This window comes from Pseudonaja textilis, chromosome 2, assembly GCF_049901715.1.
Source record: "Pseudonaja textilis isolate UNSWEBS1 chromosome 2, rPseTex1.2, whole genome shotgun sequence".
Taxonomy (NCBI): domain Eukaryota; kingdom Metazoa; phylum Chordata; class Lepidosauria; order Squamata; family Elapidae; genus Pseudonaja; species Pseudonaja textilis.
The window spans coordinates 141950119-141966503 of record NC_141991.1 but is presented as its reverse complement, the minus strand read 5'-3'; the positions used below and the strand labels follow the sequence as shown (position 1 = coordinate 141966503).

Sequence of the window (16385 nt, the reverse complement as noted above, 5' to 3'; positions counted from 1 at the left end):
TCCTCTATGCCACTAAATATGGTACTCCCCATTATTGTGTCATATAAACAAGCAACCGTTTGAATTTTAGATTCTAACCTACAGGTCCGGGGAAGATTGATGTGTATTTCTTTGCCCTCCAAGGTTTCTAACATATGTAATCTTTCCATCAGCAACGAATAGTTGGACTGTGCTTTTTGTCTAAAAGCCTTGCCTGTATAAAAAGGCTCTGAACTGGATGGTACTTATTAATTTTCCATTACTCAACTGCTAATGAAATATACATTCAACCTCACAGACCAATTAAAGTAATATTCCCAGAAGCGGCCCACCATTTTAATTCATTCTTCCTAGTCTACCCTAATTAATTCCTTTTGTTAGGAGTCCTTGAAAGCTACTAAGCAGCTAATGAAAAACAGTGATTTCCATGCTTTCTAAAGCCAGCCATTTCCATGCTTCTCAAGAACATTTCAGGAAGCACTACAACTTGGACTTACAATGAATCAAATCTAGGACAGCTTTTAGTAGACCAGGATTCCCTACACAATTACCTTCCAGAGATGTTGGATCTGAAATTTCCTAGTTGAGTCAGGGAATTGTGGTATTTGGTCTAACAAATTTAATGCTGCCCATGATTTTTTTTAACAAAATTATCCTGCCTGTATTATGTTTATAAATAACTCAATGTGATGAACATACCAAATATTCCTTCCTCCTCTTATTTGCCCCCACAAACCCTGTGAGGTAGGTTGGGCTGAGAATGAGTGTGACTGGCCTAAAATCACATAGCCAGTTTTCTGGCCTAAGGCATGACTAGAACTCACAGTCCACTGGTTTCTAGCTTTGTGCCTTAACTGCTGGACAAAACTGGTTTTCAACATTTTCTGGGATCTTTCTGTGTTAGAGACAGCCTCTTAAATATTGGACCAGCATATATGGGCTTTAAACATCTATATCTACACAGTCACCAGATGGTAGCAAAAAAAGAGGTAGAAAGTCTTATATTTTTTTTCTGCTATTAACTGTTATCCAGATATTTGAAATCCAGGTGGGATTGGTAGATGGATGTATCCATAAAGTAATCAGGACCTGAACTTAGTTTGAGGGAAATTTTATCTTTGCTTTAAACAGAACTTGGCTGAAGCACAGCAGATATAAAGACGACACAGGAAGTTTATGGAAGAATTTGTTGGACTGACAGCATTCAGTGGAAAGAAACAGGCAAGCTTACAGATATGCTGAAGTTATGAGACACAAGTCAGTATGACACAGGGCAGTTTCTTACAAATCTCAGTTTTTTTGTAAAAGTCAAAATTTGGAATGGAATGTAACTGAAAATGCACAAGCAACCTAGAGAAGCATCTGGCAGGATTTCTGGAATGTAGATGCATCATCCAGATAGGTTAAAGTATATTTGTCGTGATTCCTAATCATCATTTAGATTCAGAAATGGAAGTCGGGGTCTAATCCCTAAGGAGTGCAGAGGGAAGGCAATATGCTAATATGCCGAGTATTAAGTATCTACAGATTAAACATAATAAATCTAATCTGCCCTGGCAGATACATCCAAATAATAGAGAAGGCCTCATCACTTCCATTACTTAATAATTAAAGAAAAATCACACAGAGAAGAGGAACACATTGTGCCAGCACTGAGTGACTTTAATTTACACCTTTAATTGTGCATCCATTTTACACCACATTAGACCATTCACATGATAAAGACTGTAACCAACTCTCTTGATACCTAGTAGCTGGACCCAAGCATTTCCCATGTCACACTTTGTCCTAGTTAAGCAATAATCATATTTGTTACACCGTGCTCCACAAACTTACACTTCTTAAAATGTAAAAAAAAAAAAAAAATTAGGGAAGGGGGGAAGTAAAGGAAGAAAAAAAGAAAAAAGAAAAGACAGTGTTAGTTTAGTGCTGCTCCTGAGCGCTACGACCAGACGTGGAGACCGTGACCTGGAATGTTAGAGGGTGGGGCTCTACCCACACCCCGTACTTGGTGAACCTCTCCCAACCCGGAAGGCTGCAAGACATGAAGCTCCTACAAGATGGAATGCTTCTCAAAGGGAATGGTCAACTCCTTTGCAGCTGGCTCATCCAGGAACCAGTAAAGCTTCCCAGTATGTGGCTGGACAAGGGCAGCCGGCAGTGGGTTTTCCTCGTTGCCTTCCAAAATACGCTGTGGCAAGAAAGAAAAAGGTCAGGCACCCATGCTTTCAAAGTCTACACTTTGCATATGGTATTCAAAATGTTAACAGGGGACATATTTTAAGCTGTGAGCTGCCCAGGGTCACTTTGGAATCAGGCAATGTGTAAGGAAATACATATATAAATAAAGGTTCTCCCACCCCCCTTTCTTTGCTAGGAGGCATAGGGAACAGTCAAACATAAACTACTGCCAACTACCTTGCTCTTTCTTAGAAAATTCTACAACAGAAAGAAAGAGATGCACAGCCATCATTAAAAAGCAAATGTGTGTACTGGACAAAGCCACAGTTCAATTTGAAGCAAGCCAGTCTGATTCCTCAGTGTATTAGCTCAGCATAACTAATTACTTTTCAGCTTAGCAAGCCAAAGTAGAACAAACAAAACCTTTGCAAGAAACTTTTCAGAACAAAACTGAAAAACAGACGTTGCAATTGACTATTTTGCCCCACCCACCTATGATGACATCACTATATCACCCGCAGCACTCAAAAGCTTGGGGAGGTGGCGGGAGGGGGGGGGAAACAGCCCTTCCAAAGGAAAGTACCTTTATCACTGCAGCCTTGTTGTCCCCTGTGGCAACGAACACCACACTCCTCGCAGCATTCAGCACAGGCAAAGTCAGTGTGATCCGCTCTGAGGGGGCCTTTGGGGAATCACTAATGGCAGCCACAATCTTCTCCCGCTCCTGACACAGGAAAGTCAATATGGACCATAATGAAGAAAGGCAAAAAAAAAAAACCTTTGGAAACAGCATGAGACAGAGCTAGGTTTACTCCATCTTTATCTGTTTGGTGCCCTCCGGATATGTTGACACTACAATTCCCAGAATTCCCAGGCCAATGCATGTGGACAGCATTGTGACAGCTAAGCCCAATGTACCAAAAGCAAACTGGGAACTTTCAACTCACATTTTTAGACAGGTACAAACAAAGCACCGTATTTAATTCTCAAAGTCTTACACAAAACATCTTACAAGTGTGCACAATGTTCAAAATTAACCAGTTCTTGGAATGTTTCATTTTCAAAGGGTCCTTGACATAGAACATCTCTGGGTGCCCCATAACCATAAATCTTAAAATTGGCAAACTTGGAGACCCCTGCTCTAAGGGGATTTTCCCATGGAATATACTGTAAGTATAGATTATCAAACTCTAAACAAGATTTAAGGAATTAAAATTGTTGTTTAACCAATTAATGCTTTAACTGGGTTGGGGGTCAGCCTCACGTTTAGCTGATGTACTAATTAACTATACATTCATAATATTGGAAGCCATTTATCATAATGTGGAACAAACACACACTTCTAAAAATTATGCAATCACCTTTAATTTTCCCGATCTTAGTTTTCGCTCGCAGAGGCACCGTGGGCCAGTCCTTTGCTGTTTCCATGGACCCATGGACCAGATCTAAGAACCCCATGGACTGGATGTGGCCCATGGGCCTTGAGTTTGACACCCCTGCTCTAAAGGTTTGCTCAAATTAGATGAACAAAGAGACATAAATTATAGGAAGAGATGATGCAGGACCAAAAGGAGAGAATGGAAAAGGAATTTTTTTTATTATTATTACCCACAAGAGAAGCCTATCCATGTCTATTTCACAAATCTTTATAGCTTCCCCAATGGTTGGATATATTCTACTTGTCACTTGATTGGTTCACTTGCACCTTTGAACTATTGTTGAAAGACGTGCAGGGAATCAATTGTGCTTATTTTCACAAGGTTATACATTTTGCCATTTATTACTTTCTTGATGGTCCCAGCTAGAAATAGGCATCAGCATGCAAGGATAGGCAACTTTTTGGGTTTGGAGGGCATGACAACTAGCATTTGAACAATAAGTTGTAAGAGCTTCTCATGGCCTTCATGTCATGTCTTTCCTATTCACAAAAGAGCTGCTCTGGGAAATGCGGCCAATGGCAAAACCCCTGTTTAACAGAAAACAAATTGGGGAAAATGCTCTCTTCTATCCTGACTTTCTCTGGCTGTTCTCTGGCTTTTTTGTCCCATTGTTCTCTGTTATGAGTTGGGAATTTAACTAAGGATAGCAGAGGCAAAGTTGTCTCCCATATCTCTCCCAGACAGATCAATCATACTAATAGACATCTTGATACTTCACAGTAGCCCTGGCTCTAGACTTCTCAGAATTGATAACTCCTAAGGATAAACTCTTAAGTTTAAGGATAATTCTTGTTCTCAGTGTACATTTGTCCAATTAATTATTTCCTGCGGCTGCTCAAGGAAAATCTATTTCAATAGACTGTTATAGCATCACTTTTTAGAAGGATCATCTGTCACAAGTAAATTATTATAGACTTTAATCTGATTACTGTGAGCTTCCTCAGAATAGCCAGCAGGATTTTTGCTCCTTTAATCTGCAACAGCCATGACTCCATAACAGGATCTTCAACCTAAGCAACAGCAGACAAAAAAAAATCATCTGCAGTTCTTCTCTTTGGCTCACCTGTAGTAGGGGATGATCTGGAAAAAGAGAGCAGGTGTGTCCATCTGGTCCTACTCCTAAGATCAAAAGGTCAAATACAGGCATATCTTCACCCTGGAAGGCCTGTGGAACAGAAACACACTTGAGGGTTTAAGTAACACATTCATTTATCTACCTACTCAACTTTTATACTGCCACTTGGTATATTCTTACTAGTTTTCAAAGAAAAATATATTATGAATATAAACATGGAGATAACTATCTTTTCCTCCAAACACAATCTAGAAAAATGAAAATGTCTTCACCTGATATTTAAAAAGTACTAAAATATGAATCAGTTGGCATTATTGTGTTAAGAGTTTCCATGATCTAGTTATTATGAATTTAATCTTTTTAAAAATTCTTTAGGACAACATGTTTCCCCACAATCTGTCTTCGTACTGTAATTGTCCTGAACTTGATCTGAGATTTCAAGCATTTGGAGGAATTATCCCTATTTGCACTTGTTAACTAGTCCCAAGTAGTCTGATTGAAAAAGACAGGGCTTACCTTATTCTACCACAGCATCATATGGGAGATGCTGTAGGATTATAGTTTCTGGAACTCAGAGCTAAAGCGCTAAACACAGCATAGTTGAATTGTAATAACTTCATTCAGCATACTTTCATTTTAATCTACATTGATCAACTTGACACTAATTGTTCAGTTTGTCCAAGACCTTTGAAAGGACATTGGCCAGAAATTTACAATTAGTAGGCCTTTTACAAGTCTAGGCTCAAAACTGTGTAATGAATGTATATTCAGAATTAGTGGCTCATCAACGTTTTGTCAAACATCGGGGAACTTTTATGAGTACTGAAAGCAAAATAGTAGATCAAGCCAAGAGGTTTCCCTATTGAAAATAGTGAATTCTTGAGAAAAAAAAATCAGTTAGGATGTAATCTCCTTTCCAACCTCTGTGCTTTGCCCTTAAGTTACTAATATCCTGCAAGAAAATCTGTCTCTGGCAAATAAAAACACACCAACTCCGAGCCATACCTTTTTCAGCTTTTCAGCATAATCTGCCGCTGCCTCTTCTACTGGTAGTGAAGGATTGATAACAACTATTTGGTCATCAGGTATAGCAATTTTAGAAAGGAGGTATGTCTGAAACAAAATGCAAATCACTATTACAGAATGACAAAACAAAGTGTGGGACTCTCATAGAAAGGAGAGGCTGCTCTCTCAAACTAGCACAAATGAGGGGAAATAGAAGGCATCTACTGCATTCTCTTTTTTTAATTTTGAAAAAACTTTATTAAATACAAAAGGTTAAAATATACAAATGTACAAAAATAAAAGGTAAAAAGTCATACACATACATAGACATCACAACACTTTCTATAATAGAACTAATTATATTTTTCTCTAATACATTTAATAATGAATTAAATGTTTCATAATAAATATTGAGTGGCATTTATTTCCTATATCCTGTAAATTGCCAGTTATCTATACTCTATCAAACATAATAGTCTATTATTGTTTTTTGGTATTGTATTATAATTGTATGTTTTTACAAATATATTCTATTACTTAGTCAAAGCACAAGGAGACCTAGAACATTTGTAATTTCCTGTCATTTGGTGTATATATATATCATATGTTTCGTAATATTATATTATCATATTACTGCATTCTCTTTATAACCCCTTTCCCAAGAGCCACCCTAGTAGAAAGAAGGTCTCTTTTAAGAATAGGAAAACAATATGGCAGGGGTTGGAATGGGATGAAATAGAAAGGAGATAAATCTCCATCCACTGCTGAGAGCATTCTATACAATCTCACGGAGTCTGACTCTGTTTCCTCAGAAGAATAAAAGCAGGATCAAATCTATACAATTATCACCTGAAATGCACTTCTTCCTATTTCACTTCCTTTTTTCACTATAACTGTAAGCTCTGTGAAACTTGGGTTTGATATTTTCCTGTTATTTCCTCCTGCTTGTAGGTGCCACCATTCTTACTAATGTAATAAAAATAAGAAAATAAACACCCCACAAATGAACCTTCCCCCATTGCTGTATCTAGCATACATTTCCCTTGTGCAAGTGTGATCTTCCATGAAGCAATTAAAGATACAAGATTCCTAACCAAAAGCAACAACAATGGGTAACTTTGTCATGGTCATCTACAGGTAATCCTTGACTTATAGTGGCCCATTTAGTGACTGTTCAAAGTTACAAAGGCACCAAAACAATGGACTTATGGCCATTTTTCACACTCATGACTGTTACAGCATCCCCATGGTCACATGATCAAAATTCAGCTGCTTGGCAACTGACTCATATTTATGACAGTTGCTGTGTCTCTGATCATGCTTTCTCCTTTTGTGACGTTCTGACAAGTAAAAGTCAATGAGGAAGCCAGATTCACTTAACCATGTTACTCACTTAACAACTGCAACGATTCACTTAACTGTGTCAAGAAAGATTGTAAAATGGGGCAAAATTCACTTAACAAACGTCCCACTGAGCAAAAGAAATGGACTCAACTGCACTCGTAAGTCGAGAACTACCTGTACTCCTTAACAGTGCTCCGGGAATCATCATTTACATCTGGGAGTATTTGGGTTTATGAAAGAAAAAGGCAAGTCTTCCAGAATCTGGGAATCTCTCCTTCAGCACCTGGTTTAATCCAACTGTTAGGTTACTAAAGAACAGAAATGATTTCCTACCTTTCCACAAAAGTAGAAAGACAAACTAGCACACCATCTGCCCATTGATCAATATGTTTGACACTCAATTGAATCCCCAATCTGACAAAAGATTTTAGAGCTATTTACATTGGAGCCTGACCTTGAGTATGCACATGTTTCATGTGAGCTATACTTCAAACAGATATTTATGCTACGTAAATTTCATACCTATTAGGCAAACTCCAGAGATACTAATTAAAAAGGAGAAGTCGCTGGGGGAAGACAAACGGAAGCCAGCCCATCCTAAAAAAAATTAAGCAACTAGCTACAGATGCTCGTTTTCCAATACAAAGCAGATTACATACAGCTCCATGCATGGCTTGAGTTTGTGGCTTCGTGTGGACCCAAACTCATGTGGCATTAATTTGCTCCAGCTTTTTACAGTGAATTCTATTTAAAGATGGTTGCTGAGGAGGTGGTTGGTGGGTTGGTGGGTCTCAGATAGGATGCTGAACAAAGGAGATTTCGGTCCGGCTCCGCAAGGCGTTTGCAGCACCCCAAAATAAAATAAAATAAGTTATTATTCATCGGTGAAGCAGCAGCGCGGACAGGTATCTCCTTGGTTAAACCGCAATCCGCGGGGACTGCAGGTGAAAAAGGAAAGATGAAAGCCGAGAGCAGCCCAGCCCTGCAGTCTCAGGTTTACCGACCCATCATCACCCGAGGGAGTTCACGCCCAGCCTTCCTGCCGGGAAGAGCCGCGGCCAAGGAAGCACGCCTCCTACCCCCCCACCCCACCCCACCTCACCGGGGATCAGCCCCAGCACCCTACACCCCGTCCCGCCTTGAGGCCCCTCCTCGAGAGACACCTTGTAGGCACCGAAGTTGCTCTCGGGGTCGTTCAGCGGGACCCGCCGCTCGTCCACGAAAGCCAGGAGCCACCGAGCAGGGCAGGCAGCGGCCGCGGGCAGCTCCTGAGCCAAGATCCGCACTAGGCTTCCACCTGACAGGCCCAGGGAGAAGCGCCCACCCGGTCCGGATTGAGCTTCCCGCTGCGCTACTAGCTGGGCCAGCGCCGAACCCAGCTCCTGCGGCGAAGGGAAGACCGAGATTTGGGGAGCCGGAGACGCTGCAGCGGCCGGACCGCGCCGTGACACCGAAGAGCCGGGCATGGCGAGTGAGGTGAGGCAGCAGCTGAAAGGAGGAACGAAAAAACCCGGCAGCGAAGCCGAGAGGGACCCATGGTGAGAAGGCGAGCAAGGCCGGGCGGAAGTGGCCGCGGTCGTCGATGGCACGCGGGCGGAAACCTTAGTAGAAGGAGGGTTTTAGAGAGGAAAAAAAAAAGCGGCGGAAACATATGCAAGAAGCTACCGGAAACCTGTGAAGCCGGCACTCTCCCCCCTATATTTATTGGCAGACGGAAATCTTACGTACTGCTGAGAATACGACGCTAGAATTTACTCCGGACCAAAATATTTTCTTATGGCTGCCTTGCGAAATGAAATAGTAGACTAAATAAAGTTGAGGCCATATTGGAGTTTATTTGAATTTTCTTCATTAGAGGTCTAATACGGGGCGGGAAATCAAGAATGAAAGGCAAAGACGGTAAGAAAGAAGGATTTATTTCTTAAGACTCTCTCTTGGCTTTCCTGACAGCTTTGTCAGGAATAGGGTTGAATAGGGTTGAGAGGTAGCCCCAAAGTGGGCCTAAACCCAGATGAATCCGTCTTTACCGGCCAAAACCTTAACACTGCATCAGAATGAATGTCTTGGAATTGCTAGGAGGGTTTTCTTCTTTGAAATTAATAATTTTCAGAACTTTGATTAAATATAATAGAGAACCCAGCATTTCCCAACTATTGCCAATTTTGGACACCAGCTATTCAAAACCAAAATTTTAGGAAGGTTGTACTGTGAAGGAGCCAGCTGATCATATGAGGTTGTCTTGTGATAGATAGCTTTTAACTCAAGAAACTGGCTGAATTAGTTATTAAAGCCCTTTCACTAGGAATAATTTATCATGACAAGAAACAGGCTATGATTTTGAAGGCTCTAGTAGAACTTTATCTTCTGAAATTTAGATTTAAGCCTATTGTGTTGTTAAATCTTAGCTTCTGTCATCATCACTTTATGATTGAGGATATTGGTGAAATCCAGACACTGGGTTGAGTAAACAATGGTTTACTTAATCATTGGTCAATGGGCAGTGTATATAGCTTGTGTTTGAAACAACAGTTTCACAATAATAGCCACATCAGGCAGCATAGAAAATTCAGGGTGACTCTGATGCAAAGTTGACATTTAAGTAGAAGAAAGCATACACTTCCTAAGCAAGTAAAATCAGTATACTGCTAGATCATACTGAGGTGAAATGCAGACTACGTATGGTGTTTTGTTAACAAACTTCGGCGATTAGATATTGCTATATTACTCAGACTGAATAGGAAACATCTGTAAATGCCTTGGGAATAAAAAGAGAAAAGAAAAAAAACTGTCCCTAAGCAAGGCAAGTACAATTTAAAGAAACACTATGTCGAGAAGAATTGGGAAAGAAGACTTTTAAAATTATAATTCAAAGGTTTTATAAGTTTCAAGTTGCACAGAATCCTATGAACTCTGAAGCGGACTAGTAATTCTCTGTTCTTATGGCTCTCAGAACCCCTTTTGGCTAGGACTGAAAATTTTTAAGTGTGGTGGTGTCTACTGAAATGCTGCCTTCCTTGATGTACTAAACAAGCTTTTTCAGTCTCTTCACCCAGTCATCTTGTTACCAATTTCAAACAGCTCTCCCAGCTAGGTTTATATGGATATGCCTTTGCTCTTAAGATAAGCATGGGGAGGAAGAATTTATGTCTCTAAGTGTGATAAATTAATTGTGTTCCATTAAAGCAATGTTAGAACCAGACTAACAAACTAATTGAGATAAGTGGAACTTGTGGCTTAGAAAAATGCAACATCATTTCAATAAAATCAGTTTCTTGAGGGAAGTCTAGAATAGACATGAATCCTTATTGGGCAAAAAGACTATATAGAACATTCAGTTTGACAGAAGAATGGTATGTTTGCAAAGGTACAGCTTACGTTACACTCATGTCTATTTTTATTTGGAAGCAAAGCTTGTTGATTCCAAGACAGCTTACTCCCAAGAACCAGGGGCTATTTAGCTGCCAACCAAAAGCTTCTGAAATAGATGTCAAGTCTGACTCCAAAGCTGTGATGTTTGCTTTGCGTCAATTCATTGTGCAAGTTATAATTCTTGGAACAAAACTTGTAGATGGATATCTTGCCCTTGGAATGCAACAAGGATTGGGCTGGCAAGAATATGGAATTATTGCCCATCCCTGTATTAATGACCTACTGTATAGCTTGAGGTAAATCCTTTAGTAAAGTTATATCTTTATGCAAATTAGGGAGGCATAAGAGCTATACGGAGTGGTGACTTTTTTGCTTGGCCAGGTTAATAAAACTGGGAGAACAGACACTGGAAAATAAAATGACAAACACACTGAACATTTTCATTAACAGAGTAGGTATACACATAACTCAGTTTTTTAAAGTTCTTTATTCTTATAAGGTTTTTCTCAAGTCAATGTTATATTTTGGCAAAAGTGACTCCAATAACAAAATGTAACATTGCTTCAAAAAATTCAGTTAGACAATGCATGATTCTTAAAATCAGGAGCAAAGTGAGATTTTGTTTGCTTTTTCAAACAAACCTTTTTCTCCAAATCAAATTCAGTTAGCTGTAGGTATGTTTGTTTATGCAAGAACTAATACAACTTATATTCGTAACAGTATTATTAACTTGTTTTAACTTGTTCTGAAGAAAAGTTGGAAAAGGCACATTCTGGGTCTTATCATTAAAAAAAGGAAACAGTTGACTCCCATGGCTTCTGAATTGTTATTTATCAATTGCCTGGCTAATACAATACTTGGTGTACTCAGAAATACAAAATAACATTGTTCTATATATGTCTTTGTAAAATACTCATATGAAATTCCATTTTTGCCAGAGAAAAATTTCCTCAAGGAAAATTAATTTGATCTTAAGTGATTCAGGGTACCTGAAACATTTCGTCCACAATCATATTGCAGGCCAGTAGTATGTACATTGGTAACAGAATATTTCCATATCACTGTATCCCAAGAATTACAGCTTCTTTGAACAGACAGGCAGTCAATCAAAATTCAAGCAGTCCATTTGTATCGTCTTTTGTTTAAATTCTTAATGCCATCTACCCAAATGGCACTAATGAAAAGAAGCAAAGTTAGGAATGTCCACATCAGATATTGCTGGAAGATCAGTGTGAGTAATGTGTTGCAAATGGTCTTTGATGAGCTGACAGGCTTCCTATGTTGATCACAAGAAATTAGCAAGACCAAAGACTGAACAGCATCAGACATCCACTTGTTTCAGGGCTTAATGGAAGCATTTTTTCAAGATTCTGGAGCAGTCAAATAATTGTTTGAAACATCCCATTCCCCCAAATGAATGTTTGTTTTAAATAAGATGATTTAAAGTAGATTAACAGAACATATATCAGTTATTTTCCCACATGGGTGTAGTATGTAACAGCCAATTGATTTGCTGTGGGTAAGTGGAATTTGAAGTACGCAATACCTTTCTGCTAAAAGAGCATTAAAATAACTTTTCAAGCAGAGTTTCCGAACCAACTTATTTTCAATATACTGTACGTATATCTTTTTAAAATAATACTGTTATTTAATCTTATTAGTCCTGTTTCTGGTTTTTCTATTCAATATCAAGTTTCTACACATAAACTGTTGCATTTTGACAGTCAGATCTTTAAAGCTACAAATAAAGCTAGAAAGAAACAATTGGAGGAACTCTAAATCTGTATGTTTGAAACCTGGCAAGTCTAAAGCAACTGAAGGCTTTATCCTAAATAATTATTTTCTGCTTTAACACAATGAAATATAGCCAAATAACACAAAAGAAAATAATTTGATCAGTTTTGCTACAATGGATTTAGTCATCCCTGAAATACTCAGGACACTGAACATGTAATAATGCAGATCAGAAACCATTTCCCTTTTCATAAGGAATTCCCTATCACAATGGTTATAAGGAAGAAAAGGCCTTTCTAAAAACCAAAAAATACAAAAAGAGCTATTCTCTGTGCTCTAGAAATGGTTAATGTGCTTTTTAAAAAGGGGGAGGAAAACCATCTTGCTCTCACACCATAGTGGAGTTTTTCCCTGTTGCATATTAAAACCTTGCTCTGCTTATTTATTCAAGTCTATTTCTCTACCAAAACAAGACCTTTCGATATCAGGCCTTTTAGGAGTCATCTCACCAATTCAATCAAAGAGAAATTTTTCCAGTTTGGATCCTCTCAAAAATGCACTCATCTATTGGTAGGTACTTGCCAACTTTTACATCCAAAAAGTATAACCGATCTGACATCTGGTGTGGATTGTAGCCTTCCCTTTGTAAACGTGTCTTCTGAATCTTAAAAGTGCCTATTGGGGAAAAAGAAAGAAGATAGAAACACATTGTTGACAATTACATGCAAAAGGAAAGCAAAGGGGTCTAGGACAACTCGCCACAGCCAACTCGCTGTGGGACAATTCAGTGCTATAATAATTGTTTCATTCAGTTACTTTTTATTATTGGTGACATTTTTATTGAAGTTATTGTAACTTGCATTTCTGGGTTGACTTTTTTATCATTATGATTGGCCAGGGTTCCATTGAAATTAATTGAACTTTTGAATTTGTTGAATTGTCCTGTGGTGAGGTGGCCATGGCGAGTTGGCTGTGGCATGTTGTCCCATTCCAAAGCAAGGAGTAGCACTTAAAGACAGTGATCAGACTGAAGATGTTTTATTTGGAAAACAGGGCAATATGTTATAGCAATAGCACTTAGACTTAGCAATAGCACTTAGTTACTTTAGATCAGCTATTTTAGCAAAGAAAGAAAGGGAATGTTTGTTTAGACTTCACAAAGTATTTGTTAGAAACTGGAGGATAACTTAAAACTCACTGGTGAACCTCCTCTTCTAAGAGATTCCCAGTAAAAGAACTATGGAACGCTGCTATCAAACAGTGAACTTCCTCTCGTACCCTTGTTTGTGTAGCTGAGGAGTCTTTTGCCCGCCTACCTTCATCCCAGCTCTCCAAAAATAGAAAGTGCTTTGAAACTTCTCGTCCAAACCCATAACAACAAACCTAATGCCAATTCACAAGAGGTGACTATGTAATTGCATGATCTTTCATGTGGACACTCCTTTACAATTCCTTTTTAAAAAAAACCCCACATGTCTGAGTTTACTAATATGGGAAAGTGACATTCACATACAGACAGAACAGCGAAACTGCTCTTGAACTGCACATGCTTCATATTCCCTGCAGATCAGATAATCTGGACCTTCTATCTTAAGGTTATTTGGCGGGCCCTCTTTTTTCCCCTTCACATGTCTAGAATACAATTTTCAGTTTAAATTAGAAGAATATGGAAAATAATTAAAAGACAACCTGTTTGTGGAGTCTAGTGGTTTGTCCAATCAAGGACATACTCTGATATCACCAGACCATCTAGTAAAGTACTAAATTATCTAGTTCTGAATACACATTTCTGACTTCCTTCAAGGTTTATTTCAAAGACCCGTACACAGCAAAACAATGTTTAGAAGTGAAACAGAAAGGTTGGACATAAAGCACGTGTTAAGAAGATAGCTACAGTGGTAATAATAGACTAATAATAGATCCCACCTCTCTCATCTTTTAATTATAATTTTGTATTTTTATGACTTTATCACTTTTAAACCACCGAGAATCCACCTTGTGGTGACATAGACAATAAATAAATTTAATAAAAATAAATTATCTTTTTTGTGTCTTATTATATATCCCATCTTAGTCCTTTAAACTTAAGCATCTTTGTGTTACCTGTGGTATCAACCTGTGGCAGAAATCGGAGGAAGATAGGCCGTGCATATGGAGGTAATGCTTTCTGTATCTCCAAAAATAGAACGTTAGGATTCAGTTTTGCTTCTGGGTCAGCAATAGCTGCCATTCCAGCCTTGCCTTCCACTCCTAAAATTTAAAAAGGAAATAAACAAAGTTTTATTATGGTCATAGACCAGCATAAAGCAAAATTATAAAGACTGCCAATTCTGATATGTACATTTGCACAAAGAAGCCATTGGCAGCCAACTAATTCACAGCTGCAGATCCAATCCAGATGTGCATCACAGCTCCACAGCAAACCACATCCTAGCTGCAGAGAATAAGCACTGGGGGGGCTTCCTTTTCTAAATAACTCTCTTCCATTTGTCAGTGGACCTGTGACTGCAACAGGAAGTGTAGCGTTTGGCTAATACCACCCAGCTAATACCAGCCACCATTGCAGCAAACGTATCTCAAATGATTTCAATAGGCTGCAAATATTTATCACAACTTGTTTCTTCACCCTCTTTTTCCTACCTGGCTTCCTTTTTGTATTCTCTTAGCTAAGTTTTTAGTTGGCAAACCAACACAGAAGATCCTGGGTCTTCTATTTGTGCATGGTACCTGTTCGCCATTAGCACAGTGTATTAATATTTAATTTATATGAGTGAAACTTAGTGGCTAGAAAGTAGAATAAATGTATTATACCTCAGCCAATTACATCAAATAACTCACCTAAGCTGTTCCCTCTCATACATTCTCCATGTGGAAGGCTGAAGCAGCTTTGCAAACCAAAACAAAGAAATCCCCTATGTTGCTTTTTGCTCTACGACCAAAAGTAGTAACTATTTGTTCAAACAAGTGATCTAACACACACAATAATGCTTCTGAAGGAGCACCAGATGCTGGTGACACAGCAAAGTAAACCACCTTGCTTTTAAACAGAAGAAGAGGTTCAACTTCTCATTCTACTAACGGTCATTTTTGCCCATTTAACATCTGTTCCGATAGCTGCTTCTGCTCAAGTCTCAGAATGAATACCAAATAACTGGAGTTCCTGCAATATATCTTTCGTTATAACAGTTTGCACCCTTGTCTCTCTATTACTCTATGGCTACTGCTCAAGAGATTTTTTTTCCAGCCCTAGTATCAATATAAATGAATGCTTTTTCAGGTGTTACTATAGGTGTATATTTCGAGCTGCCTTTCTCTTGTTTCTTATATCTCCTATCTCCAAACCCAACAGTATCAACTGAATTTGAACGTGGCAGATCTGCTTGCTGACTCCTGAGCTTCTAAATTCTAAATTACCTGGTACCTCTACTCCATAAACTGCCACATCTGTCTTGCTGAGAATATGGCTGAGGATTCCTTCCACTTCGGTGGTGGAAACATTCTCCCCACGCCAACGGAATGTATCCCCACTGCGGTCTTTGAAGTACATATAGCCAAGATCATCCATCACTAGGACATCACCTGCAGGAGAATAGGATGTCAGTATGTATGTACTGTATGTACTGTGCTTCTACCAAACTCTTATCTCCCAGCTGGGAGTTCAACAAATGAGGGTAGAGATGAAGTTTTCTCTGTCCAGTTGTGTCCAAGTCTAGGGCATGGTGCTCATCTCCATCTTTTGCCTCAAGGAACTAGCATTGTCCAAAACATTTTCCGTGGTCATGTGGTCAGCATGGCTATACCCCAAAGGCACAAGGAACACAAAGTGATACCTATTCATCTAGTAATTTGCATGCTTTCGAACTGCTAGGTAGGCAGGAGCTGGAGCAAGAACGGGAGTTCACCCTGTTGTGTGGCACTTGGGTCTTGAACCCAGGCTGTCAGCTTTCCAGTTGAAAAGCTCAACATCTTTAACCACTGAGCCATCATGCCCCCTCCAACAAATGAGGGCTAGAATACAATAAACATATTGTTTCCCAATTACAGATGGATCAAGAACAAACATGCAAAAATGGTTCCGTAAATGGGAGAGATAGATGATCCATATTATACATAAACTCTCTCTCAGGAATGATGGCCAGAACCAAGTCAAGAAACTCCTTGTAGAAGAACAACCTCCATCCATACTGGAAAGTAATTCTATTCATCCCCAAACAGAGCCAAAACAGTAATGTTGATAATTAAGCTTAGGCAATAAAAGT

The 16385-nt window shown here is 39.0% G+C and overlaps 2 protein-coding genes across 5 annotated transcripts in view; both read right to left on the bottom strand.

Annotated features, from left to right (window-relative positions):
* Positions 1-1620: 1620 nt before the first annotated feature.
* PGLS (6-phosphogluconolactonase) lies at positions 1621-8845 on the bottom strand. Its single transcript, XM_026713876.2, has 5 exons — positions 8187-8845; positions 5680-5787; positions 4663-4764; positions 2744-2884; positions 1621-2170 (listed from the first exon to the last, which is right to left on the bottom strand). The coding sequence occupies exons 1-5, from the start codon at positions 8487-8489 to the stop codon at positions 2033-2035; spliced, it is 792 nt and encodes a 263-aa protein (XP_026569661.1). The 5' UTR covers positions 8490-8845; the 3' UTR covers positions 1621-2032.
* Positions 8846-10860: 2015 nt separating this feature from the next.
* The window catches only part of SLC27A1 (solute carrier family 27 member 1), a 30325-nt gene continuing 24800 nt past the window's right edge, over positions 10861-16385 (bottom strand). For all 4 annotated transcript variants that reach the window (XM_026713874.2, XM_026713875.2, XM_087925540.1 and 1 more), the window contains 3 exons: positions 15541-15705; positions 14230-14376; positions 10861-12801 (listed from right to left, as the gene is read on the bottom strand). In XM_026713874.2, the coding sequence (XP_026569659.1) occupies positions 12644-12801; positions 14230-14376; positions 15541-15705 (470 nt within the window). In that variant the 3' untranslated portion in view covers positions 10861-12643. The remainder of the gene's footprint in view (positions 12802-14229; positions 14377-15540; positions 15706-16385) is intronic.

Excerpts from the sequence above, each read along its gene's own strand:
- PGLS (XM_026713876.2), bottom strand. The coding sequence starts at position 8,489 with ATGCCCGGCTCTTCGGTGTCACGGCGCGGTCCGGCCGCTGCAGCGTCT. Across the intron at positions 5,788-8,186 it reads GCAACTTCGGTGCCTACAAG|ACATACCTCCTTTCTAAAAT; the intron begins GTGTCTCTCGAG and ends ATTTTGTTTCAG. Across the intron at positions 2,171-2,743 it reads ACAAGGCTGCAGTGATAAAG|CGTATTTTGGAAGGCAACGA; the intron begins GTACTTTCCTTT and ends TTCTTGCCACAG.